Source organism: Cyphellophora attinorum (genome assembly GCF_001299255.1).
Source record: "Cyphellophora attinorum strain CBS 131958 chromosome Unknown Contig41, whole genome shotgun sequence".
NCBI lineage: Eukaryota > Fungi > Ascomycota > Eurotiomycetes > Chaetothyriales > Cyphellophoraceae > Cyphellophora > Cyphellophora attinorum.
In genome coordinates, this window is record NW_017253269.1 from 144,091 (window position 1) to 170,058 (window position 25,968).

The 25,968-nt window shown below is 52.8% G+C and overlaps 11 protein-coding genes across 11 annotated transcripts; 6 read left to right on the forward strand and 5 right to left on the reverse strand.

Moving 5' to 3' along the window:
* Nucleotides 1–126: 126 nt before the first annotated feature.
* AB675_9955 (uncharacterized protein) lies at nucleotides 127–376 on the reverse strand (the record flags this gene model as incomplete). The annotated part of the gene is made up of 2 exons (XM_018150533.1): nucleotides 127–206; nucleotides 262–376. 2 exons carry the CDS (start codon nucleotides 374–376, stop codon nucleotides 127–129), a joined length of 195 nt encoding a protein of 64 aa, XP_017995323.1.
* An 867-nt stretch (nucleotides 377–1,243) lies between these two features.
* On the forward strand, nucleotides 1,244–3,214 carry AB675_9956 (uncharacterized protein; the record flags this gene model as incomplete). Its single annotated transcript, XM_018150534.1, has 4 exons — nucleotides 1,244–1,306; nucleotides 1,354–1,988; nucleotides 2,033–2,660; nucleotides 2,705–3,214. 4 exons carry the CDS (start codon nucleotides 1,244–1,246, stop codon nucleotides 3,212–3,214), a joined length of 1,836 nt encoding a protein of 611 aa, XP_017995281.1.
* A 376-nt stretch (nucleotides 3,215–3,590) lies between these two features.
* AB675_9957 (uncharacterized protein) lies at nucleotides 3,591–5,129 on the forward strand (the record flags this gene model as incomplete). Its single annotated transcript, XM_018150535.1, has 1 exon — nucleotides 3,591–5,129. One exon carries the CDS (start codon nucleotides 3,591–3,593, stop codon nucleotides 5,127–5,129), a length of 1,539 nt encoding a protein of 512 aa, XP_017995288.1.
* A 1,267-nt stretch (nucleotides 5,130–6,396) lies between these two features.
* AB675_9958 (Protein rds1) lies at nucleotides 6,397–7,836 on the forward strand (the record flags this gene model as incomplete). Its single annotated transcript, XM_018150536.1, has 1 exon — nucleotides 6,397–7,836. The coding sequence occupies one exon, from the start codon at nucleotides 6,397–6,399 to the stop codon at nucleotides 7,834–7,836; it is 1,440 nt and encodes a 479-aa protein (XP_017995287.1).
* A 1,175-nt stretch (nucleotides 7,837–9,011) lies between these two features.
* AB675_9959 (putative transporter) lies at nucleotides 9,012–10,022 on the forward strand (the record flags this gene model as incomplete). The annotated part of the gene is made up of 1 exon (XM_018150537.1): nucleotides 9,012–10,022. The coding sequence occupies one exon, from the start codon at nucleotides 9,012–9,014 to the stop codon at nucleotides 10,020–10,022; it is 1,011 nt and encodes a 336-aa protein (XP_017995299.1).
* A 2,655-nt stretch (nucleotides 10,023–12,677) lies between these two features.
* AB675_9960 (uncharacterized protein) lies at nucleotides 12,678–13,878 on the forward strand (the record flags this gene model as incomplete). The annotated part of the gene is made up of 4 exons (XM_018150539.1): nucleotides 12,678–12,723; nucleotides 12,778–13,071; nucleotides 13,120–13,603; nucleotides 13,656–13,878. 4 exons carry the CDS (start codon nucleotides 12,678–12,680, stop codon nucleotides 13,876–13,878), a joined length of 1,047 nt encoding a protein of 348 aa, XP_017995262.1.
* Nucleotides 13,879–14,519: 641 nt separating this feature from the next.
* On the reverse strand, nucleotides 14,520–16,652 carry AB675_9961 (Allantoin permease; the record flags this gene model as incomplete). Its single annotated transcript, XM_018150540.1, has 12 exons — nucleotides 14,520–14,655; nucleotides 14,716–14,959; nucleotides 15,006–15,130; nucleotides 15,182–15,251; nucleotides 15,295–15,429; nucleotides 15,476–15,490; nucleotides 15,536–15,634; nucleotides 15,677–16,082; nucleotides 16,128–16,161; nucleotides 16,210–16,241; nucleotides 16,291–16,456; nucleotides 16,507–16,652. 12 exons carry the CDS (start codon nucleotides 16,650–16,652, stop codon nucleotides 14,520–14,522), a joined length of 1,608 nt encoding a protein of 535 aa, XP_017995290.1.
* A 469-nt stretch (nucleotides 16,653–17,121) lies between these two features.
* On the reverse strand, nucleotides 17,122–18,227 carry AB675_9962 (Chitin deacetylase 1; the record flags this gene model as incomplete). The annotated part of the gene is made up of 2 exons (XM_018150541.1): nucleotides 17,122–18,162; nucleotides 18,204–18,227. The coding sequence occupies 2 exons, from the start codon at nucleotides 18,225–18,227 to the stop codon at nucleotides 17,122–17,124; spliced, it is 1,065 nt and encodes a 354-aa protein (XP_017995283.1).
* A 339-nt stretch (nucleotides 18,228–18,566) lies between these two features.
* On the reverse strand, nucleotides 18,567–20,397 carry AB675_9963 (Transcriptional activator protein DAL81; the record flags this gene model as incomplete). Its single annotated transcript, XM_018150542.1, has 4 exons — nucleotides 18,567–19,171; nucleotides 19,221–19,689; nucleotides 19,761–20,283; nucleotides 20,354–20,397. The coding sequence occupies 4 exons, from the start codon at nucleotides 20,395–20,397 to the stop codon at nucleotides 18,567–18,569; spliced, it is 1,641 nt and encodes a 546-aa protein (XP_017995314.1).
* A 583-nt stretch (nucleotides 20,398–20,980) lies between these two features.
* Nucleotides 20,981–22,093, forward strand: AB675_9964 (uncharacterized protein; the record flags this gene model as incomplete). Its single annotated transcript, XM_018150543.1, has 1 exon — nucleotides 20,981–22,093. The coding sequence occupies one exon, from the start codon at nucleotides 20,981–20,983 to the stop codon at nucleotides 22,091–22,093; it is 1,113 nt and encodes a 370-aa protein (XP_017995301.1).
* A 237-nt stretch (nucleotides 22,094–22,330) lies between these two features.
* On the reverse strand, nucleotides 22,331–23,303 carry AB675_9965 (3-oxoacyl-[acyl-carrier-protein] FabG; the record flags this gene model as incomplete). The annotated part of the gene is made up of 3 exons (XM_018150544.1): nucleotides 22,331–22,844; nucleotides 22,905–23,160; nucleotides 23,225–23,303. 3 exons carry the CDS (start codon nucleotides 23,301–23,303, stop codon nucleotides 22,331–22,333), a joined length of 849 nt encoding a protein of 282 aa, XP_017995334.1.
* Between the last annotated feature and the right edge of the window lie 2,665 nt (nucleotides 23,304–25,968).

Genomic DNA, 25,968 nt, shown 5'->3' on the forward strand with positions numbered 1-25,968 from the left:
TGAACCAAAGATCGTCTTGTGCTTGAGAAACACCTCTGCTGGCAAAGGATCGTCTGGTGATGTTCCACGAGTCCTGCCCAAACGACCGAGAGATCGCATTCGCTGGGTAAGACCAGCATAACGAAGCTACCAGCCCATCTTTGGCATCGATTTGCGGTTCGTGTGCGTTGGTATCACCGGCTCCGGAGGCTCGATGTCCTTGATGGCTGTCCATAGTCAGTGTCTGGAAGTTGGCGGCGAGATGGCATGGCTTGGTCATACCTTGAACGACTTTCTTGAACACGGACTGCTTCTTGCCTTGTCCGAGGAGGACTTGTTCGGAGGATGAGTCACTGGTGGTGCGTATGGAAACCGCGGTGGTATCTTTCTTCATCATGGTTGCAATATTTGGAAGAGGTGAGGCAACGAGGATGTGGGGAGCTGCTCAGTTCTTGAGTAATTGTGTTTGACAGAAGTGTCTGTTCAAGAAGTCTTCCTTGCGTGTTTTGAATCCCAGGCGGCATCCTGAGCAGTGACTCACAAAACATTTATACGTCGGATGTCAGCAGCCTCAAAGCATAGCGGCCCTCGCAGCGGAGTAGATTCATCACCACCTGGTTGCCTTATGATTCCTTCATATGCAGATCATGGTCGAACGTGCGCCGTTCATGCTGCGTCAGCAAACCGAAGGGCAAGCATATGCAGAAGCCTTCGATCGTGTCCACACACAGCGGTGGTGCCTGAAGTCAAAGTATACGCCAGTACGGAGATCATTGGTCTGTGATCGATTTTTGCGGATAAGACTGCAATGGCTTGATCCGGAATATGACAAGCTCCAAGCACACTGGTGCACCTATCATTGTGCGGAGGTGAGCCATTGCGTCTCTGGTAATGCGCTCGACGACTGAAGATATGCGATTACGTGACTCAACTTCTCCGATCTCCTGGCGGAGTGATCGTCGGGGTTGGTTGTCCAACGACGGCGGCTATGAGGTAAGAAATCAGACTCCGACAGGTGCACTGCAGGAGTGCAATGGCGCAATCTGGCCGAGCTCCGCTGATATAGCCGAGCTCCGCCGAGCTGAGCGAGCCCCGCTCGTAGGTCACCCACAGCGCGTACAACCGAGTTAGCTTTCCGGGTCAGAGTTGTTTGATTCTTGTCAACGAACTTCGACCTCAATGTGGTCAAATGGGTCGCTCAAGAGGCGCAACGGCTTGCAAGCCTCGTGCGAGCCCTGTCGGAGGGTGAAGCACCGCTGCAATCATGCGCAGCCCACATGCGAGCGATGCGTCCGAAAAGGCATTTCGGAGTCGTGCGTCTATCAATGTGCACCAACGCAAACCGGCAACGTACGCACAACTAAGAGACTGAAGCTCACCTCATCTGCTCAAAGACCTGTCGAGAAGGAGACCGCTTCTGACCCTCAGAATGCGAGTTCTCCGGCAGCAGGCCCAAAGGACGATGGGTTTCTAGGTCCGACTGCGTTCAACGCCGTGTTCAGCGACAACAAAGACTACATACCGCTCGGTCACGTCGCGGAGTCATTTGCAAGCGGCGGTATCCGCCGTCACAACCAAATTACAGCGCAATGGCAGAGTCCTCCCTGTGGCGACAATGGTACCACCAGCAATGTCATGGATCTACTCCTCAAACGACAGCATCTCGATAAGTTCATCGATGTCCTCCGCCATGGGAAGGACTGCTGCAGTATGATGGTTCCCTGGCTAGATGACATTCAAGCCTCAATCAAGGCAATGCTCAACACATACGACATTACGGCGAACCAGGCTCGGGAGAACCTCAGCGAGACCCTCGACCGCAATACTAAATGTCCCATATCCCTTCCGACAGACGTGCGCATGAGGGATCTGATTTCATTCTACGAGCTTCGCTGGGAACTCATTGGCTTGTATTTTACTGCGTGTGGACTGGGTCTGATGGGTCTCAGCGCCGCTACGGATGCGCTGGAGTTCGTAGGAAGCACGGAGAGTGCTAAGCAGCAGCTGTTGTACAGACTACTTGCTGCCAGTGATTTTTGCACCCACCACAAAGCCGGACACTCAACCGATCTCGCTTTTGGCTTTGCCTCGATAATTGTATCTTTGCGAGCCAGGTACTCGGAGATTCCGACTACAGTGTTTGGCGCAAACTGGGCGATATCTCGACTATGGTTTTCGCGCAAGGACTCCACGAGGACTCGAAGCCAGCGCCCTTTTGGCTCAAGGAGATGCGCAGAAGAGGACTTGCATATGCTTACGGAAGCGACAAAGTCCTGTCGACTTTTGTTGGGCGGCCGCCCAGGATCTCGAAACGATATTGCAAAATCAACATCCCACTAGACCTGGAAAGCGCCGAGCTGGCTCTTGAAGGGGAGGACCTTACCCAGGTGCTCTCGCAACTTGATAACGCTGGCTGGAATACCACACGTCCAACTTCTACAAGGTCGTCCTCCGGTCCCATGTACGTCGCGGCTGCATTGATTCGGGAGGAGGTTCTGGAGCTCTGCCTCGGGATACCGCAAGACGACCTGGAAGACAGAGCCAGGAGTCTCATCAAGCGCAGCAGGGCCTTGTATGCCTCCTACCCCAAGCGCCTTCAATATGACCCAAGTCAGGCCGTACATGACCCGCCTTCGTTCACAGCGGTGCACTCGTACCTGGATCATATATACAATGAGTTTGTTAGTGCATGCGGTGCCCGGTCGAACCTCGCTAACATTCATAGATGCTGCAACGATTGCTAGTGCGTCGAGTTCATGATCCAAACGAAGTTGTGCTTCTTGCTCACCAAATCATCGAAGCGATAATAGCTCAGAGAAACGCGAGAGACGAAGTTGATTCGGGCATGAGCATAGCATGGAGCGTCGTGCTTTACGGCATACCCGCCGCTGGCGTTCTTGCTCTCGAATTGCTGCAGCTGAACGTCAAGGCCGTGTCGCATGCGAAGATCAAACAAAATTTGTGTGTCTTCATCTCCTATCTGAAGTGGGTTCATATTCCAGGAGAGGGCAATTACGCTCTTGCCATGCGAGCCTGGGAGATTCTGGAACACATTGTCGACAAAATACTCTCAACGGAGACGATGCAGCAGTCCCAGAGTAGAGTCGCTGCTTCGGAGCCTCTTGACGTTGATCACATCGGCATTATGGACGAATTCGGCGTTCTGGACTTCTCCTGGCTTGACCAGAGTCACTTCGATCAAACGTTGTGGGATGGCCTCAATGCGATGGTGTGACTGACGCCCTGGACAATGCATGCTGCGATCGTGAGAGTGCAGGTCGGCCCTTGAGGCAAAGCCTTCCGGAAGCACCTTTTGCGGTTCTGGTGACGCCAGCCTGAGTAGAACGCGATCCCGCAAATTGAAACACGGTCGGGACAAGCAATGAAGAAGCGTAGGGGCTCGAGCGAATGGAAGCTTACGTGATGGGCGACGGCAGGACCTGCCAAAACGGATCTAGCTTGCTCACTCCAACTTTGGCAGACCGGCGGGGGATTCTGGAAATGTTTGGCCTCGCGCATCTCCGGACCCGCGCCGGCTAACTTGTCAAGGTATATCAACGCTGCTGGGAAACCTCCAACTCACTTCTTCACAGTGTCAGCATTGAACCAACATGGCCGCCCAAAACGCCCATCAAGCTCGTCAACGGCTATCCCAGCTGACGGCGACATTGGCCCCAACGCCCACAGAGTCGGCGCCCGTCGTACAGACCAGGGCCACCATTGCAGCGCGAATGGCTCGTGATCCTGGGCTGCCGGTCCTCAGCCCAACATTGTCGTACTGGCAAGATCCAGAGCACTCCTTCGCGCACGTTCGGTCGACATCGCTCCCGAAAGATACTGATGTTGCGCTCATCGGCTCTGGTATCACTGCCGTCAGCACAGCCCTGCATCTACTTCGGCTGGAGCCCGGCCTTCGTATCGTTATTCTGGAGGCGCGCTCAGCCATCTCTGGTGCGACTGGTCGGAATGGAGGCCATATCAAGGCCTCGCCGTGGGCTGATTACCACGATCTTAAACAGCTGTTTGGGAAGCAGAGTGGGATGAAGATTATCAAGTTCCGGATGGCCCACCTCGATGTGTTCTGTCGTGAGGCTGCGGAGCTTGGTCAGGCCGGGCAGGCGGGTCTCGTCCGTCGCACAAAGGCGTTGAGCACTTCGTATAGTGCGAAGGCATGGGAAGGCTCGAAGATGAGATTGCACGACTTCCTCCAAGACTTCCCCGAAGAGGTCGGCAAGTGGGAAGCCATCGAAGACCGGGCAACACTAAGAAGCCTGGGATTGTCGGACAACGCTGTAGGTACCGTCCGCGGGCCCGAGGGTGCAGCGTGGCCGTATCGATTTGTCGGTGCCGTAATGGGACGACTGCTGGATGGAGGACAGGTCACGCTGGAAACACACACGCCCGTCACATCGATTTCAAGAACGTCATCTCCCAAGCGGCCTTACACGGTCCATACCTCGAGAGGATCAATCGACGCCAAGCATGTCGTGCACTGTACCAATGGCTTCGCCGCGCATTTGCTGCCGTCGCTCCGGGGCAAACTCTGGCCCTTCAGAGGGCAGATGACGGTCCAATCTGTACCGAAGAGCTTTCCGCGCCTTGGTGGTGAGAGATCCTGGAGTACCGTGTGGGAGAGAGGCTTTGACTATGTGACACAATCACCTGGCTCAGATGGCTGCCTGTACTGGGGCGGAGGCCTGCTTCAAGTGCCCGACGGGGTAGACAGGGAGCTGGATCTGGGCTGCTCAAATGACGGCGAGCTCAGCCACGAATGCCTAAATAGGCTGGAAAACGCTGCAGGGCGAGCCTTCAAAGATGGCGAGCACGCCCAGATCATCCGTAAATGGACGGGCATCATGGGCTGCACAGGTGATGGACTACCGCTGGTGGATCGTCTGCCTGAATACGTGTCGGGTCGGACTGATTGTGATCCTCATGTCGGAGGCGAATGGATTGCGGCTGGCTTTAATGGCTTCGGCATGGTCAATTGCTGGCTGTCTGGAAAAGGGCTGGCGCACTTCATTACTGGTCGCAAAGAGGAGGTGCGGTCGTGGTTCCCGATTGACGAGTTCGCCTGCAGGAGCGAAAGGCTTGGAGAAATGACGCCGGAGGGCTCGCTTGATCTATTCTTGGCTGGGTTGGATACGTGAAATGCCGGAGCCATTGATTGCCTTGAAAGTGTTATACAATTCTCTGCGACTACTCCTTCTGCGCGAAGCGATGATTGCGAAGCGGTAATAGGCAGAACTCTCTCACACGTTGCAGTAACGATTCGGTGGTAGCCGCCCCACTGCACGCTAGCACGGATTGAAATTCCGTTGCGATAAAAGCTTAAAATACGAGCAATGTCGTCAACCTCGTTTCCACCCAGATCAAATTACTGACCTGCCTCTTCCAGCGAATGTCATCACGAACATGCAGCCTTGGTCAACAGGTAAGTTTCCGGACAACACTTCATGACTGCTGCATGCTTCTGTGGTTTCGTCACCAACGATATTGTGGCAAGGTTTCCACAATTTGCTACACTGCTTCTACATCGTACACAGCATGGCCTGTGGTCAAATTGTCTCACCTGAAGCATTCTACAGGTTGACATCATCACGACTCACGAGGCACGCCTGAGATCTAGAGAGAGCAACAGAAAAGCCTGTGGGGATATGTCCATGACGATACCGATCGAAGACGTGCTCCGGTCGTCTTCCGCTCAACCAGAGACATCACTGCAGCAGTGGAAAGCTTGACCTCCCACAGCTTCTGCATATTCTTCGCATGCATGATCCGAAAACGCACTTCAAAATGATGCCTGCGACGATCACGAGGCTGGCAAGCTTAACAGCTAAGCAAGTTCGAAGTCCTCCACATCTACCGGAACTCATATTGCCGACTCGCTTGAGCCGAACAGTCAGCTTCCCAGGATGTCTTCCCAGATGCTTCTTTGTGGCCAATGGGACCAAAGATGCGATGCATGACTCCCCCCATAAGCTTTGTTGAAGCTCTGAGCTGGGAGCCAAGCATGTGGGCACCTAACGGACATATTTCCGACCAAACGACAGGTACCGCGCTTGCGCGCTGAGATGGTGCTCTTGACACTGCCGAAGCAAACCTGGAAAAGGCATGGTACCGTATCCATGCACTAAGGTGATGTTCGAATGACGACCGCTACTGCGGTTGCGCCGCACACGCCCCTGCCGAAATTTCATCCATCTCCGATCGACGATACTCGTGCTTGCAGTAGGTTTAAGACACGTCTGAAGGCCTGTACCAAACGCCTTGCAACGAGGTCGCCATCACTAGTCCCTGTACGTCACGATTATGTGACTGATGCTAGCTATCAAACTTCAGAACCATCTACAAGGAAGTACAAGACAGGACCCAGATCCCTTGACGCATGACTGATTCAGCAGCTGACCTGGAAAGATGTCTTACGCACGCTTTTTGAGCGTTGTTGTCCTCGCCAGCGCCGTTTGCGCAGCACCCGTCGAGCGACAGGAGCAGTCATTTGGTCCAGACTCACAGATCTCAGCACAGGTGCCTACTCCAACTGTCGGATATCCTGTCGTTGTCTACGAGAATGGCTACACTAGCGCGACTTACCATGGACCATACACCGGTACAGCCACGGTCACCGGCGCTGCCAATGGACCAGAGACTCTCGCCGCATCCATTGCACCCGGACCGCCAAACCCAACGGCCACATATTATAACTCCGAAGGCGTGCCCTTGAACCCTATGCCGGCACCCTACACACCGGCGGGTGGTCTAGGCACTAACGGCACCTTGCCACGCTACATGGTTGAGAGTGACTTCGACTTCGAGTCTATTGCTTTGGGCCTCTATCAGGAGTGGATCGAATTGGACCTCTTTCACGATGGGCTCGCGCGCTTCAGTGACGCCGAATTTACTGCTGCCGGCCTCGGGCCGGAAGCGCGAAGCCTTATCGAGTTCATGGCCAACCAGGAGTCGGGCCACGCGACTCTACTCACAAACATGCTTGGTGAGAGAGCACCAAAAGAATGCATCTATAACTATCCGTACACAACAGTACGTGAATGGGTCGATTTCATGCAAAGACTCACCCGCTTCGGCGAGAGTGGTGTTTGGGGCTTCATCAATCACCTGGATAGCCGCGAGGTTGGTCAACTTCTCGCACAATCAATTGCCACGGAGGCTCGCCAGCAGCAAGTGTTCCGACAGATGTCAGGTCTGACACCCATGGATGTCTGGTTTGAGAACGGATGGCCTCAGTCGTGGGCATGGACCATGCTGGCACCATACATCAGCTACTGTCCCGAGAACCAGACTCGCCTTGTCTGGCAGAACTTCCCGACCTTACATATTCTGAATAACGCCAACATAAATCGATTCTCTCCGAACGACACTTCACAGAATGGCAACGAAACGGTTGGCGACAGAATTGCGGACCCTAGCCTTAGCACCATTCCCGACTCCGCGTCTTGCGAATATCTTACCGGCCCACCTGGTTACGCATGTGAGCCAGCAGTCGCGCACAACAAATCCGAGCCCCTTTCGTTTCCGGGCAAGAAAATTCTATTCGAATGGGATGCTCCTGGACAAGCAGTTGGGCCAAACAACAGCTACGTTACGTCCACGAATGCTGGCTCGCCCAAATTTGTCGCGTGGAGTAACCAGCTCAATCTGACGTACTCGGCGCTCACCCTGACAGGTAATAATTCTGGCTTTACCTATCAACCCGAGGGATATGTCTACGGCGACGACGGTATCATCAACGGAACTATGGCGGTGCTGCTGACAGACTTGGATTTGTACGTGACGCCTTTCAACACCAGCATGTTGAACCCGCATGTTGTGGCTCTGGGCATGTACCAGGCAGGCTAATGCGAGACGAATATGCATACGACTGGGACTGGAAGTGACGGTTTGAAGGCTACACAAAGATCGACAGGGCTTCGGTATCGTTCAGATCGCACAGGAGGACATCGAGAAGTAGGCTTAACATGAATTGCTAAACATCGTGTACACTTTTTTGCATCGACTGTCGAGTAATTTGCCTGCTGCGGCTATGCTGCGGCTAGTCTCTGATCGAGGATGATCAACATAGTATCTGCTAATAGGTGTTGATCACCCTACTTGATGCGCAAGGGGTGTATCGCGGAATGTCGAGGTCACTCTCTGTAGAATGAATTTAGATGAGTTTCGTCGGATCATGTGATCTCCGCTTCGCCGTTCACCCTTTTCTGTTGTTGCGTTTGATTACCTAGCCGATCACATACAGCCCAAGACCACTGCAAAGGTTCCGCTACGGAGCTTTGTATCTATTAATGTGTTCACGTGTATGTCTGTCCAATGATGGATCTCGGAACTCTGCTGACCTTGAGCCTACTCTCCGCAACACAAAGTTCGTTGACGTGCGTGTGCGAAGTATGTTGCAAAAATGTCGATCATTTTACCTTCCCAATACGGATGGTGAGCACACGACATCTCTCTCCATTAAGGTTCTCGCTGCATCTCTGCAGACTATCGATGTGTCACGTCACGAAGTCAAGATCGTTGTCAGTAGTGCCTCCATTCTACATAAAATGCTGCAATGTCAGTCACGCTTCCAGATTCTGCTGGTATGCCATGGAGGCTGTCAAGCAACACCGAATCCTCAAACAAGCGGTCGATGACTCTGAAGGCGATGTCGGGAATCTTGATGTCTCTGACCCGAGACAATGGTCAACAGCGAGGAAGTCATTCTATACAACGACTATCTGGGCGCTGGTCTTTGTCACCGGATGGGCATCGGCGGTGGACGCGACAGCACATGAACCAAGTGCGCGACAATTCCATGTGTCGGAGGTGAAAGAGTCTGTCGCGACGTCTATCTTCCTTTTTGGCATCGCATTCGGGGCGCTCATCGCGGGTCCTTGCAGTGAAACCATTGGCAGACTCGCAACCTACCTCGCGACACTTGCCATTTTCCTGCTTTTCACGATGGCTTCGGCTTGGCACCAAATTTCCGCGACCAGGTCGTCTTTCGAGGCATTGCTGGATTATCGGCAGCTCCGACCATGTCTATATATGGAGGTAGCCTAGCGGACTTATTCGAGACCGAAACAAGATCACTGATATGGCCTATTTTTGCGCTTTCGCCGCTTCTAGGCCCGATAGTCGCACCTATCGCGGGTGGATGGATTACGCAAAACATGGGCTGGTCTTGGGACGACTGGATCACTCTTTTCATCGCTACGCCACCCTTCGTCTTGGCATTATTCTTCCTTCCTGAGACTTATGCGCCCCTACTTTTCAGATGGAAGACCGCTCCTCGAACACAGGACACAAGACAGGGAAATGACGTCACATCGCCAAAAGACGACTCCTCTAGCCTGTCCGACGAGCTTGTGTCTAACCTTGGGCGCATCGTGTATTTTATTACTCGCGAATTGACGACAGTGCTATTCGGCCTCTACCTGACTTTCTTGTACCTCATGGTCTTCGGCTTTCTGGAGGGCTTTGATTTCATTTTCACAGACACCTATCGATTCGACATTGGACAACGTTACACCGGTTTCACTGCCGTTGCTATAGGAATTCTTATCGCTTTGCCCTACATGTATGCGGTACCTTATCTTGTCGCAGTCTATGCACAAAAACCTGCTGGGCATCCGGAGCAGAGACTAGTTCCAAGCCTACTTGCCTCACCTTTGCTATCAGCTTCGCTTTTCTGGATTGGGTGGACTGACCAAACCGGTGTGAGCTATTACTCCGTGCTAGGAGGCTGCTGTCTTTTCGGATTTGCATTGATGGTGCTCTTCACATCCACGTATCACTACCTACTGGATTCATACGGGACCAGTGCGTCGAGTGCTCTGTCAGCGATAACCTTCATGCGATACCTTGCGAGTGGCGGCATGGTCATCGCCACGGAACCGATTTATCGGGCGCTGACAGTGAAGTGGACACTGACACTGCTTGGTAGTATCGCGGCGGGGTTAGCTCCTATACCTTGGATCTTTTGGTGGTTCGGGAGCCGCATAAGAGACCGGAGTCGCTATGCCGAGCACGATGAAGCGGCTGAATGACAAGAGCGTGGGCTTCGTTTTTCTCAGACTCATATTTGGATGTGTCTGCAAAATTTTCTTTCTGAGACTCAGCACCGCTTTCGCGCCCGTTCTCCAAGATCGCAACTGACTCGCTCATGAATGTTATTTCGGATAAGCATGTTACTCCGGATCCCAACACGCTTGCGAAAATTGTCGTGCTCAGAACATGCAAGGCGCATCTACGGATCCAAAACGAGGCGTTTCTGCTTCCTACCAATCAAGAACTTTGCAATGTCATCCAGCTTTCCTGTTCTGACCCTCACTCAACAACATGCACGTCACACCTGCGTCTTCTCAGTATGAACGATAGCACAGATGAAACAAGAATATTCATTAGGCCGCGTCACCATTTCAAGTCCATCGGGATTTAGCATTGCCAGGTTCTGGCTGGCTGTTGCCACTGTCCAAACTCGTGTGTGGGACAATCGCAAGCTTTGCCCAGTAGGTAATGTAATGCACGACCTGTTTGAAGGGCCTCTACATTGCATCACAAATATACCCAGTGAGCTCACTTCGTGTTGAGTACCGCCTTCGTTCGCCGATCACCACTACCTTCCATCCTCCAACTCGAAGCAATAGCATCCACATTATATAACCATTATGCCTAAGCCACACAACTCCCACTCACGCTACCTTCACGACTTTGTCCTCGGGTTTGCTGATGGCTTGACAGTACCGTTCGCCCTGACTGTTGGCTTTGCTTCTCTTGGCTCTCAGAAACTTGTCGTCATTGGATGAAGCCCTCACAAGTAAGCAGCTAGTCATCACCGATGCCACCAAACGGACATAAGCCCTATGGGAAGCACTTTCGCCCAGCGTCATACCATAAAGATCTACCAGGGCTCGAAAATTCGCCTTCGCAGCCCAAAGATAGCGACGAGCAGTATTGGGACAACGTCTTTCTCAACAGCCATCTATCTGTTGCAGCGTGGAAGGCTCACAATCCTGTGGCACAGAGAAGTTTGCAGGACTATGGTGGTTGCGAGGAAGCTGGCGAGAGCGAGGACTTTGTTACGCAGGGCCGGAAAGTAAGAAGCGATTCGCCTACGCAAAAACAATGCAAGATGACATGTAGTGAAAGGAATGCAACGCTCGAACCTCAACTCAAAGAGCACGACAAGAGGAGAATGCCGTTACTGATCAGACTCAAGGTATGGATTATTGGCGTCAGTCGGACTTGATTCCGTTGACCCATAGGCTGGTACTCTGTACATCATATCATCGCACTCAGGCAAGCCATTTCCTCACGCCTAGCATTGATTCAGAGCAGACCACAGGGCCAGGCTGTAAGAGAGGCGACGGCGATGCTGCAGAATCCGGGCAATGGTTGCAGAATTTATCGACACTGACAGACAGTTTTCGTTGCAACAAACTTTGCGCTATGACGTTTTAGGTGCCAAATTTGTGGCGCAGTGAAGTCCACAGTGGTTTACAGTAGGCCAAAACTGGCAGCTCATAATTGGTTTGCCATGTTGAAAGCCTCGCCACAAGCAAGACTCATTCCATGGCTGTCCTCTCGTAGGACTATACCAGCCGAATGTGCCTAGACAGCCGTCTGGAATGCGAGTGAAAAAACACTTTCAGCAGTGGTGGCGTGGTAGCATTGACAATCTGTATTGGGGTATGGGGATCATGTATGGAAATCTGGGAAGACGCCTAACGTAGGAGGGTTCACGCCATCCACCACGAATTTCCCGGTCAACGGAAATCTCCGGTGAGAGCTGGACGATTCTCTAGTAGTTTTCTATGGAGCACGGGATGATCGACAGGCATGCATGAATCAAGGATGAAATACGAGGCGCGAGCTAGATTTTGCGACTCTTGTCCAATTAGCGCCTGGACATTGTCATCAAGACAGATTTACTTTGATCTCCCTCTCGGAACATCGATCCTCAGTCAACTTGAGCTAGGAATCCGGGTTTATGCCATGGAGTATCTCAAGCAAGCTTTTGCGCGGTATCCTCAATGCCCATGACAAGCTTCAGCAAGCCTCACTGCGATCTTGTCATCGTTCAGTGTCCCCAGGCCAAGGCAAGATCTATCCAGGTGACGGTACTTTCCAGTGTCCACATCATGCTTGAATGCGTGAACTGCATCACGACTGCGCCTCAGACATTACTGCTGACGTATAACAACGATGTTATTGGCCGGCACCACTTGGCTGGGAATGATGCGACAGCGATCTGCTGGCTTCGTGGCATTCATGTGTCTTGACGTGGAACAGAGTCAGCCCAGAGAACAAAATGAAACGCATCAGGACTGCTCTACTAACAAACTTTCTGCCAACAAGTCTGAATCCTCGAGCTTGCTCCGCAACAGATTCATCTGCGCAGGTCGAGAGTTGACCATTCTGTGCTCATCTTCATCCACAACATCGACCACCCATTATGGCACAATGGTCGCGCTTGGTATCAAGACTTGTCTTGGCTTTGAGTACGTTCAGTGAACGGAGACGAGATGTTGTTGACATGTATAGGTTCACTTATTGTTACTGCAACTTGTACACAGTTCTACAGCGCATCTGAACAATTCGGCGTTGCCTTCGGACTGGATAGTCAAAATAGCAGCGATCTGTTGCTCACAATCACGGCCCCTACTCGTTACGATTGGGCTGCTGTCGGGACCGGCGATAAAATGGATGGGTCGTTCATGATTCTTATGCAGCCAGCTGGGTCGCATGGTACGGCTCACAGAGAATTCCCACCTTTACATTTTCCGCTAATGCGATGTTAAGTACAGGTCACGGTTCGCTCCGCTCACGACCACGACGAGCCGGAAGAGATTGATTCAATTGTCGATGTCCTCAGCAGTCGAATCGAAGCCAGTCAAATGTCGGCTCAGATCCGAATGTCTTTTCAGGAAACACAGCCATATTCGTCAGCCAGATCCGATGCCTCTAAGCAGCCCTGGATCTGGGCTGTCGGCCCACAGACCCGTGACAACGACTCTCAGGTTAAAAGGGCCAGTTATAACGCGAAACATACCAGAGATGGTGCAGGAGACGAAATTGAACAGCATAGCTCATATGGTCAGTCCAACGAGTCTCTGCATTGCTCGCGCTCTACTGACGTTCTAGGCGTCTTTTTCGCCGATATGACACAAACAGCACACTATACCAATGATGGACCGGCCATTTCGGGGCCCTACAATGTCGCCGTGAGGTCTCAAGCGCAGTACTACAAGGACCTGGTCTACGTCCACGCCGTCCTGCTTGGTCTTGCCTTCGTAATTGTCTTCCCGTTCGGTGTCATCGGTCTGCGACTGCGTTGGAAATTCGCCTTCCGCGTCCATTTTGTTCTGCAGTCCATCGCAACAGTCGCTTCTGTCGCTGGTCTGGCTATAGCTATTGCCCTCAGTGTTGTCGGTGTCCAGTACGACGGCTTTGATGAAGCTCACCAGGTGTTTGGCATTATAATTGTCGCATTACTTGCCGCTCAGGTTGTTGGCGGTCTTTGGCACCATCGACGCTTCCAGAAGAACGGTCGGAGATTCGTCATCAGCTACGCCCACATGCTACTTGGACGCATCTTGATCTACTCTGGAATGGTCAATGCTATTCTGTAAGAGCACTGAGCCCCTTGCAGCCCTGATCGAGGTACTAACATGACACAGTGGCTGCCTCTTAGCCGATGATAACGTAATTGCGTACGTTGTTGCTGCTGTCTCGTTCGTCCTTGCGTGTTTACTGGAGTTCTTTTCTTTCAAGCAGCGGAAGAACTCAGCACGAGACGCCGAAAGACTTGGAAGGCATAAATCATCGTCCGACGAGCCCCTTCAGTCAGATGCCCCGCTCACGACGCTCCCAAAGGGACCCGACCAGCCTGGAAACGCTTAATTTACTTTTGGGATATCGCGGCTCTTGAAAAAAGCATCCAGCAGAGTTTCCTCGGACATTCTCTAGGCAGCATATGGCACGATAGACTATTCCGTGCCTGGCTACTTTTCGTACACGATATGCATATCAGCTCACGAATTCTTCTCGTGCCTATCTACTTTATTGGCATCCTCTGGGCTGTAATGCTCATGTTCATTCTTGATGATGACATTGGCACTTATCTGGTCTTTGAAAGGGCGACTGCACGAGACCATGCAACTCAGGACGTCGGCTCGTCGAACGTCAGCGATCATAAGCCAGTTGGCAAGACACATAAGGCGAGCGCACCAATAAACGTAACGGCTCACTCGAGCGTACGATCGCCAAGCGAAAGGCTGACGCGTTGGGCTGTATCGTCACGATCTTCGCCGAATTGCGCTGTCACAAGCATGCAGCCGCTTGCGGAGATGTTACGTAGCAATCCTCCTACAAGAAGTGCCGTAAATCACAGCATTACGTGATAGGCTCAACGGCAAGTCCAACGACGCTGAAAGTTTGAGGAGGACGTTGCATTCGGTGACCGAATCGACTGTAAGCGAGAATATACACAGACCCCTCACAGCAGGGCACACGTAGAAGTCGATCCTGCGTGCGATCGTCAATCACTTCTCGTCCCGCATAAGATCATCTTTCCGCGTAGCCGACTCCTCGTCTTCGGGCCCAACAACCATGACCGTCGATCCGTTCTCCATCGCGACTGTGACCGGAAAAGCCAGGCATAGCAAATAGTAAGTGATCCTGTTAGCTATCGTCAGCAAACCACTGGCAGGACTGAGATGGAAGATCAGGTATACTTACGATGTAATTACTAGCCCGTCCAGCCATCCAAACGTGAAGAAGTCCTCCATACCTTGACCCACGTTGATGTTCGGGTTGATGTTGTGTACTAGGCCGGGCAGCAACGGTACGACGCCAATGAGCCACGCGGACAAGGCACGAATATTGCAACCTTTCATGTACCAGTATAGACCGTGTGGGCGATATAATTGATGCATATCGTACGGCCGAGCTTTGCGGACGATGAAGTAGTCGGTCAGGATGACTACAGCTGTAAGTCTAGGCTTCAACGCGCAACAAGGGTGCCCTACCTCCGACTGTGGGACCAAGAAAGATCGAGTACCCTCCAACAAAGTTGAAGAATCGAGAAGCTCGTGCTTGTATGGTCCATGGATTCATAGCAAAGCCAAGGACTGCGCAAAGAACCTGACCACGGCTACCTCACCATCAATGACCACTTCGAATCGGGCTGGGGCGGGTAGCATACCGGACATTCATGTATCGCGGGAAGATCCCAGCTATATCGTGCGCGAAAGGAATGCTGTTGCCAGTGACATCTGCTCCGTCAGCGCGAATCACTAACATGGACTGGAAACTTACTTGTTGCGATGGTGGCAAATGCGAATAGCAGACCGGAGAAGAACTTTCCTGGTCGATTGTTCCAGAGAAGAATGATTGTCAACGGGTTCCAGAGGACTTCGCCATAAACCACCTGTGCTGCAGCGGCCATGATTGCTGTTCGCTGTTAGTAGGCTCAACTTTGGCATGCGGATGCTCTAACCTCCGAGCAGTTCAACTGTGCGCATGTTAGCCGCGTCACTGGCTGATCGACAAGACTTACTCATTGTGATGCATATCGGAAGCGCAAAAGCCTGGGCGATCGCCGAACTGCGCGGGTTCTTGGCGTAGCGAGTAATGTCGGCCATGTTGACAGCAAAGGCTAGGATGGCTCAGCAAACGGTCTTGGAACTCGATGTACTACCTACTGGCATTGCTCCAATCGTGGCGAGAATTGTGCTGCAGAAAACGTAGCCGATTGATTGTCCGCTGGTGATCTTGTTGGGGATCGAGAACAGGGGCCCGACACCATTCCCTGCGGTCAGAGCCCAAGTGAAGAGGGCAACGTAGAATAGCGGCATTATGGCAATCTTGACCACGAAGACCCAGCGCAGTGATGACATTGAGACAAAGAGGAAGGGGAACGAGGCAATCCAGAACAACGAGAAGCAAAGTAGATCCGGTGCTGTGATGTTCGCGCTCTCGGGAAGGCTGTCGAGATGCCAATGGGCGAAGGACGGCCAGATTGCTTCGAGCATACATCGGACTGCGTTTCCGCCGAGCGTTGCCTGCACGCCATAGAGGATGACGCAGAAGATACCACGGATGATCTAGTACTGTCAGCGATGAGGCATCGGCAAGGCGGAGTCGCTTACCATGGCCCAATAGGCGCCGATCATGCCATAAGAGCTTGAAGTGGTCAGCCTTCATCAAAGTGACAGGTGTGCATGTACTCACGCCCGAGCTATGACAGGAAACGGAATCGAGTACTGCGTCCGAAGATCAGCGTCAAGCTCTCGTCAGGAAAGCCATACTAACCTTGCTTCCCAGCCAGCCCACCGCGCAGACAGGTCCAGTGACGAGCAGGTTGCCGATCAAGCACGCCACCATCGCAAGACCTGGATTCAGGCCGAGGGCGACAGCACTTGATGGGACTTGCATCTGTGCGGGATTGAAGCCTTCAGCTATCCAGAAGCCTCCAACGCTGTGTGTAATGATCAGCGTGGGCTTCAGGTGGGTCGACGTGGGACTTACTGCCACCATTCCCACGTCTTCTTCTCCTGGGGCACAGGGTCGAGGTCCTTGTTGCTCCAGCGTGCTGAATCTGGGCCAGAAGTGAAGGAACCTGCATGGGGATGCAGTACAATGTGCTTCTCCACAAACCTGCGAAGCTGCGGCATTGTGACGGAAGTTCTGTGTAGGAGTCGCTATTCGCTCAGGTGTCGCAGTGGACCAGGTCTACTCCGCGTGATGTCTTAGGTACTGGTAGCCACTGCAACGACAGCCCTTCGCCATGAAGGCGTTTACTCGCATAAATACAGAATTTATTGTTGACCGTCTGGCGCACAACAGGTTATCGTGCCCTATCGGGGCCAGAATCAAGGGCGCTGTGGGCGCCCGGAATCCTTATCTGCAGAGCCCGCGGGACATTCACGATAAGCAATCTGAGTTTCCGGGGCCACTCGATGGGGAAGGGGTAGCGAAATGCGGGGATCGTCGTTCAGGCAGGGCAGACCTTCCGCAGAATAATTTTGTCTATCACATGAGGAGTATTACTGGTATACAGATGCATCGCTGTCAGCTCTCCAGCACGTGCACTCGTCGCTCGTGTGCAATACGTCTGCGATTCTGTTTGCATAGCATCTAAGATCATATTTTCGCCTGAAATTGCATTTCTCCGAGAAGTGAGGTCGGCCCCGCACTTGCGGCGCATTTGTCGCCTTGCGTCGAGTGCTTCCTGACATAGGGAAATGTCTTGTGCCAATGCTGCGCGATGTCTTTCCTTGTCGTGATCCAGACGTCAGGCCGCTGCTTGATATACTGCACAAAAGACTCAACAGCAGCAAACCTGCCGGGCTTTCCACTTATTCGACAATGCAAACCGATCGTCATCATCTTTGGCATGCCCTGGACGCCCTCGGCAAAGAGGACATCGAACGAGCTCTGAAGATACTCCAGAAACGCAGACGAAGAGCCCCAGCTTCCGGGCGCAATCTGGAACTTGAGGTCGTTGTTGTCGTAGCTGTACGGCAACATGAGCATACCTTTCGGATTGGTCGCATTTTGCTCTGCTGGCACGTCTGTCCAGTACGGCAAGTCGTCCGAAAAGCAATCGGCCTCGTAGAGAAGCGGCGCATCAAGCTCTTCGTGTGCTTCATGGATGAGGGCTTTCGTGTGTGGCGAACATCGTCCAACGAACCAACCCACGGGGTAGGATCCTGTAGTCGACTTCAGAGAGTACATCTGTCGCAGGATATACAGCTTCTCCTCCTCGGGAGTCATATTGTGATAGGGCACCCATCGATATCCGTGACTGGCAATCTCATGACCACCATCAACAAGGGCCTGTGTCAACGGCAAGTTCTTTTCGAGTGCTTGGCCAACAGCATTGATTGTCGTTGAGATTCCGTTGTGTTCGAACATGTTCAAGAGGCGCCAGACCCCAACTCGGGAGCCGTAGTCGTAATCGCTTTCAATCTTTGTGTCTCTTGAGCCGATGCGTTCTGGGACGTGCGGCTGCTCCCAAAGCACACTTTCAGTTTGGCCGTCGCCATTCAGCAATGACCTTTCAGCGCCCTCCTCGTAGTTGATAACAAACGATACTGCGATTTTCGCATTTCCTGGCCATCTCGGATTAATTGACTGACGTCCATATCCGATGAGATCCCTTGCGAAGTCGTACTTCGTGCCCTGGAGAGGGTCAACATTCGGCGCATCCAGCTGATGGCAACGTGATCTCTCGTTTGCAGAGCCATGGTTATGTCTTTCGAATTTAGATCGCGTTATTGCAGAGCAAGGACACGTTCGAGCCGCGGGATAGAACAACAATCGCCGCGCCGGACATGTCCTCCCCACGTGACATAGGCTTATCGCGAGAGCCCGGGGAATGCCCGCGGCCTGCCCATGGGCTGCCCGGTGGCTTCCCCGCATCTGCCATATCGCGAACGTTCCGGGAGCTTTCATCGGCCCACAGTCCAACGGTGATTGCTCAGAGACTGCCGTTTGAAGGTATGCTTTGACCGTAGCTTCTGACATGTCGGCATGCAGCGCCGGGTAGACGCGCATGTCTAGGCAATGCCGTCGAACTCGTGGCTCTAAAACCACAGATCGCTGGGCGTGAACGCGAGACCAGACAATGAAGGGCTATCGCTTCGCGTCGCTCCCCCCAGCTCTGGGTTGAATGGAGCTAGCCCGATGGTTTCCTGAATTCGTTCGGGTGTAAGTTCTGGTCGTGCTGGACCATCGGTGCGGCGGTTGTGAGGGTCACTGGTGGCATTGCGCCCGCTAATCTGCGCACCTCCGGATCGAAATGATGATAAGAATGCAGCGTTCGCTTGGAGAATATCGACTGCAGTCTTCGTAAACGCGGCACCTGGCCCATTGATATTCAGAAGCCATCTATATTCGACAATGAGCGAGTAGATCTCTGCAGACTCTGCGGAAGCTCTGCTGGTTGCGAGCAGGACCAGTGAGAAGGTGGTGATAATAGCCAGAGAGGGTTCTGACGCGAAATGCCAGAAGGCTTGCATGTGCTGAGGCTGCAGCAGCTTAAGGAACTCGATGACAGACTTAAACCTCATTATTGCTGCCTCTCGCGTAATCTGCCTTAGCTCGGCGTTCAGCGGTTGCTGCGCTTCAGATTCCAAGATTGCTCGGTGGAGAGTGACCTCGACAGTCAAGTACGCCAGATACAATTGTCCTAAGCGTGTCAGATAGTTCACAAATGAATGGGGCTATAGTTGACAAACCTGTAGCCGACAACTTCTTCGAACGAGTAGCACTAAGGTCGAGGCATGGCGGAAGTAAGCTGTACCATTCCTTCAGCCGAAGCTGTATCGGCTTCACGATACTCAGCAACTCAGCTGTGCTGTGGTTCCGATTGCTTGCTTCCACTGTAAAGAGTTCCTCGATGATGTCAGATAAGATTTGTGACAAAGTCGTCATGTAAATGAAGATTAGAACACCTCTTTCGACTTCTGAGCTTCCCTGCTCGTCGTCATCGTCGTCGAGTGCTTCCGGGAAGTCGGATTGTTGGAGGGGAAGGACGTCCCAATTCTTCACCTGTATATGCGAAGGGCGGCCGTGCACAAGGGCGCCCCACTTGTCCTGGACGAATACCGCCCAAGCTACTCGCCTGCGCACACCTCTCTCCCATGCTGGGATCTGCCACGCTGAGCAATCGCGGTGTAGTCCAACTTCTTCTGCGGCTGCAACAAGCTGCGACGTCAGCTCCAGGAGTCATGCCCGGGGCGCTGAAGTAGTAGTAGACCAGCCTGGATATCGGAGACCTTGGTACGCTTGTCGAACGCCATAAGAGCTGGAACCAGTCCATTCAGAGCGCCGACGTCCGGCTTCGGAGCATGCGCCAGCTCAACGCTGAAAGACCACCACCCCATGGCAACCATGTAGACAGCGGTCAAGCAAGCCGGTGTGAGTTTCCGATACGAACGACTATACTTCTCAAGAAGCACGTCTTTGTGAAGCACAGGATAGCTAGGGTGTACGACCCGAAAGTACAATTCCACAAGATGCGGGCCGTGTGGCGAAATTGCATCCTCGATTTGATCGAGGAGAGACTGCTGAGCGTCAACGACGTCGTGTTTGTCCGAGGTAATAACGAAGTGGCCGTGTTTTCCGACACAGCGAATCTCGGAGCCAGAGATAGCGGGCTGATAGGCGGAAAGAGGATCGTCCGGAATCAACTCGAGGAGGAGCCGGCTTGGAAAAGATGTAGCTCCGACGTATGTATTGGTCCGGAAGGACTGATGGCCAAGCGTGCCGTCCAACAAAGATGGGTCGCTTGGGTGAGAGCTGCTTCTCGGTTGCTCAGGTCGCGGTGATGTTAGCGAATGCGTCTCCTCGTGAGTCGGTAGGGCGTCACTCTTCTTGCGTCTTTTCTTTGGTGGCGCTTCGACGAAAGAACATTGCTGTCCGTAAGACCGACACAATGCGCAATCTGCTTCTGCTTCGAATGGCAAGCATCTTAGTTTCCGTTTGCGGCACGCGTCGCAAGGTCGATTGGGTCTCTGCACAAGTGCCATGAGCTCCTGCTCCTGCGCCGCAGAAGAACCGTGTGTGCTACAGCACGGGTCTTATGAGACGCCGCCTCAAGATAGCATGAGGTGAGCTTTGCGTTGCCCCGCCAGGGAAGGTCTCAGCTTTGGCGGGCGACTGATCTCTGTGCGCTGCAGTAGCCGACTCCCGTTGCTTGTTGATCTCTGAGCTCGCGGCGTATCGTCCATGCTGAGATAGTTGGGATTGATCGCGAAGGCTTTGATGAATCGCGTGCTGATGAGATCAAGAAGATATGTTTGGAGGTACAACCCAAAAGCTTGTTCTGACAACCGGAATCGCGCTTGCCTTATCTTATCTTCACGATTTCCCCAACTCCTCCCCACGTCCCTCAAATTCCTCTCCGGTAGTCGAAATCAACGCTGTTCATCGTTCCCTATTGACGTGTCAGAGAACATCGACCGGAAGCATCTGTATTTGATCCTGCAACGAGAACATGGCAACTCCTCCGCCCCCGCTGAAGATCCCCGAATCGACAAATACGGTGCAGGTATACATTATCGACACGACAAGCCATATGTGCAAGTTTCCTGCTGCCGGATTCGTGGAGCCTACCATCGCGGGATATACCGAGATGGACTGCTGCGACTTCGCTTTTCTGATAGAGCATCCGAAAAGCGGAAGCAAATACGATAGTCTCCTCTTCGATCTCGGAGTTCGCAAGGATTGGGAGAAGAATTCTCCAGATGTCTTCCTGAAGAGTATTAGGGACGGAGGATGTTCGATTGTAGTTCAGAAAGACGTGTCGGAGATCCTGCAAGGGAACGGAAAGAATCTGGCGGAGATTGGCGGGATCATTTGGTCGCACTGGCATTTCGATCATACCGAAAATCCTCGTCTGTTTCCATCCGAGACAGATGTCATCGTCGGTCCAGGCTTCAAGGAGGCCTTCACGCCTTGTTTTCCGACAGTGCCAGATTTCCTGGTTGACGAGCGCCTGTGGCAAGGACGGACATTGCGAGTGATTGACTTCGGCAAAGATGAGCTCGAGATTGGAAGATTCAGAGCGTTCGACTTCTACGGAGATGGAAGTTTCTACCTCTTGGACGCGCCTGGTCATACTGTAGGGCATATGTCGGCACTTGCGCGGACGACGGCGGATCCTCCAACCTTTGTCTTGATGGGAGGCGACATTGCGCATCACGCAGGAGAGTTTCGGCCTACTCAGTACTTGCCGATACCGAAGGAGATCAGTCCAAACCCTGTCACAGAGACGACTGTGCTGTCGCAAAACTTGCAACATCTCAGGACAGTACCTGCATGCCCGGGAGAGGTATTCGTTAATGTTCATCCGAAGAAGAGCAGTACGGAACCATTCTTCAATCCAACGACTGCCGAAGGCGCGTGGCATCTATCAGCAGCCGAAGCAACTCGCAGCATCGTGAAGATGGGCGAACTGGATGCCTATGACAGCATCTTCCCTGTCATCGCCCATGACAATAGTCTGATGGGAGTCGTTGACCTCTATCCCAAGCCAGCGAATAATTGGAAGGCCAAAAGATGGAAGTCGCGGAGTATTTGGACGTTCCTGGGGTACTTTCACCTATAACGTCCAGCGACTGGTCACGAACCAGAGTGTATATTACCAATTTCTTCCTAGTTCTGGGACTGTCACGGAGAGCTTCTGTGGGTCCGCAGCGACCTGTGGTCGGTTGTCTCTGTCTGCGACTTGCCCGATCCGATGGCCGAAAATGCCGACTACTTGTATCCCTAGGCTGGTGTTCTAGTGGCCTTGCGCGCCCTTGCTGAACATCGCGGGCAACAAGAACTTCTAAACCATCCCCGTCTACCCAGTCGACGACGTGATGCCCCCATCCACCACTATTTTCTGGCCCGTTATGTACCGACTTTGTTGCGAAGATAAAAAGGCCACGGCAAAGGCTACATCGAACGAATCACCCATTCTGCCCATCGGAACAGCTTTGTTGCGTTTGGTTCTGAAGCCATCGAGATCGCCATTTGCGTACTTTTCTGCAAGCACAGAGACGAGGGGCGTGTTCATGAGACCCGGGACAACCACATTCATGCGTATGCCTCTTGCAGCGTAGATCACTGCTGTTGCTCTCGTGAACTGGATCACGGCTGATTTAGTGGCCGAATACGCTACCTGGGGTTTTCCAATGTATCGTAGGCCGGCAATTGATGCGATGTTGACGACTACTCCAGATCCCTGCTGCTCCATTACAGGAAGAACTTCATGGCAGCACAGGTATACGGACTTCAGGTTGACGTCGGTTTGCGCGTCCCAGATACGTTCTGTCATCTCAGCTGGACCGCCTGGCTCCGAGCGTCCAACATTACTGCATAGTTCCTCGGTCAGCAGCGCTTCGTACGCTGAATTGGAAAAGCGAGGGCCTTACTTGACCAGGACATCAATTCTACCATATTTCTTCAAACAGGCGTCGACCAATGCTTTCACGCTTTCGCTTGAGGTCACATCGGCTGAAGAGACTGTGACATCAGCCCCTTCTGCACGGAGACGGTTTGCAGTGTGCTCAGCAGCTGCAAAGTGGAGATCGCATCCATAGATCTTTGCGCCGTTCCTGGCTAAAATACGTGCCGTGGCAGCACCATTACCCCACATGTCCTGGTCGCCCGTTTGGCCGATCCCAGTCACTTTGAGAAAGACGGATCAGCCTGGGAGGAGAATTCAAGGACCGCCAATATTTGGAACACTCACATAGGACAACTTTTCCTTCCAGATCATCATACCGTGCCGAGGGTAGTTCGCTGTCTGTGGCGTCCGAGGATCTGGCCATCTCTTCTTGATGAGAGCAGGATGCGTGGGGCATGAATATATCCCGTCAAGGTGTGCACAAGTCGATTGAAGGTGTTATCGCTCGAGTTGCACATATCATGCTGTCGCGCACGTTGTGACGGCTGCGACGGTGATTATACTGAGTACCTTACGTGGAATACAAAATTAGCTCCTGCACCTGGTACGGCGTAGAGAGCCAATCAGGCGATCGAATGTCGGGACATGCAGCATAGCCGCACACGAATGCATAATAACGCGGTTGCTCGTTGGGTATCTGGATAACGGCGCTTGGCTCACCATAGCATGCAGTGATGACGCTATTGGCTGAATTCTCCGATCTTTGGTGCGCATCACGGCTTCCTGGGCCAAGGCGGTGCCTAAGCCGGTCGACCGTTTAGCTTCTGTGGTAGCTGCCGATCTTCATTCATCTGCTATGGGGTACACCCCTTCAGCCCTCGCCGGAGTATTCTCCGGGGCCGTCAAAGCCGCTCCAACGGTGCTGTCGGTAATCCGGCTTAGGCTAGGAAATGATGGTACGCGATTGATTTCCGATCTGTATCTAATAGTTTTCGTGCGTCAAACCACATGAGAATTCTCTGCGGATAGTGGTGTTGTACGGCTCTAATACAGACTTGACAGCTCCCGCGACTGACAAATCGCTTGCGGAAATTTTGGCTGAGCACCGCTCTGCAGAAGACCGTGTATCGACGCTCTGTTAACATGCTTACGCCATTTTCAGATGCGTTGACTCGAGGCGCATGTTCCGCATGCTTCATGTCCAGCTGAAGGAAAGCTGGCGATTGAGAGCAACACTATCGCCGCTTCCGACCATTCGACGAGTCACAGAAAGATCTACTGCTCAGAACTTCTGGTCTGGCAGCCATCAAGCGTGGCAGATGAGCATGATGGCATCCTGACCGCCCACGGTGCCGAAGCGAATCAGGTCCGTTTAGTTTTGCTCCATGGGAATCTGCCTAGATTGACACTCGAGCATCGTCAATGCCCTCCGATCCACCGTTCCAGGACCGCAAAGATCAAGCTTGGTCCAAGAAAGCTGTCAAGGGTTTTGAATACCATACCCAACGGATCGCTTCAGGATCACTGCAGGAATGCCAGTCAAAGACTTCGACACTATCACTCAGCACAGTGTGTTGACCGCGTTCCTCGGATCGGATGGTAAAGCAGGCGTCAAACACCACTTGTAAACGCCTGAAGCAAAAGGCCGCCTGGTTGCCGCCGAGTACCATCATCGCGCGTGACCGGATGCGGCTCTAGCGCTGCAGAAGCTGAAAACCGAGCACAACATGGAAGTCATTGTGCATGCTAACGACAGCACGCGCCTGAAGCTTGACATTGCTCGATCTACCGGCTTGTTGCAGCACTTTGACGTCCTGTTCTCAAGCGAGTTGGTGGGCTTCTACAAACCCTCAGCCAGAAGCTTGTCAGAAGGCGATCAAGCTGGTAAAGCGCTCGCCGGAGGAGTGCATTGTCGTGGCGCCGCATACGAGTGAGGCGAAGGGGGCGAAGGCGTTGAGCAGAGGATGGATTATGTGTACAGGTGGACGGATGATATCTGGAGGGCCAGGAGAGGATTTGTATGGAGAATGAGGCGTGTTGAAACGACCTAAAGGCCTGGATTGATGTTGTTGATGAGTTTCAACAGAGGTAAGCATTGGTAGAGAGGTGGCGAGGCAGATGAATGTGAACGGAATGTATTACTGTTCACCGACATCAGCAAGTGTTGTCGGACTCTGCCAGTTACCGAGACTGACCAACTGACTCGTAGGAATCGCCCATCAAAACAGGTGTCCATCCTTCACAACTTCTTCTGCAAGTACCTCGCAGTACAGATCTCTCTACACCCTACCTTCTCATCCGCCTTGCATGGCCCATGCAGCATTCCCGGTGGCCTGCAACAATAGCTTCCAGCCTCCATCCACTGCTTCTTTCCGACGTCCCAGAATCGCCCCTCAATGATATAGCACTCCTCCCAGAACTCGTGCGAGCAGACCGTATCCTTGTCAAAATTGTCGCTGGGATTGCTCCCCACGAGCTACCAGGAGCATGTTCCTTGAGGATCGTTTGGTCCCCAGTGGTGGGGTCACGAGACAGCAGGTATGTGCGGTACTCAGTGAATGTGCCGTCAGCGTGAGTGGCTTTTGTGACCGTCGAGGCGAAGACCCCTTTGCTTTTGGTCACGTGGGTGAATTCAATTTCGGGCTTGGCGAGTGCTTGCATTTTGTCGGTCGTGTCTGGTGGTGGTTCCGCGAGTCTTGTTGATTCTCAAGTACAGTCTGTTGGATGTCGATTCTTCCTTGACAGTGAGAGTGAGCTTCCAAGCAAGTTGAACCCTCGAAGAAGGCTGTAACAGAGATGAGTCCCTGGCAACCAATGTGTCAAGGTTATAGCACGTTGCTCATTGCTTGCGCGGAATCATTACTCAGCGCGTATTAGAGCGACCAACCACAGCAGAGTTTCATTCCGAAACATCAAAAATCCCCACCTCAATCTTTTTCCGATCTCTTCGGCTTAATCGCCCTTGTTCAGGAACTTTGCAGGTGCGGAAGTGGACCGTGCGAGAGAAGGGACGGCTTCGCAAGCGTCGTCCGGGTTCAGGCCTGATCGCGCATACGTTGTGCCAATGAGCAAGCCTTGGACAGGTCGTC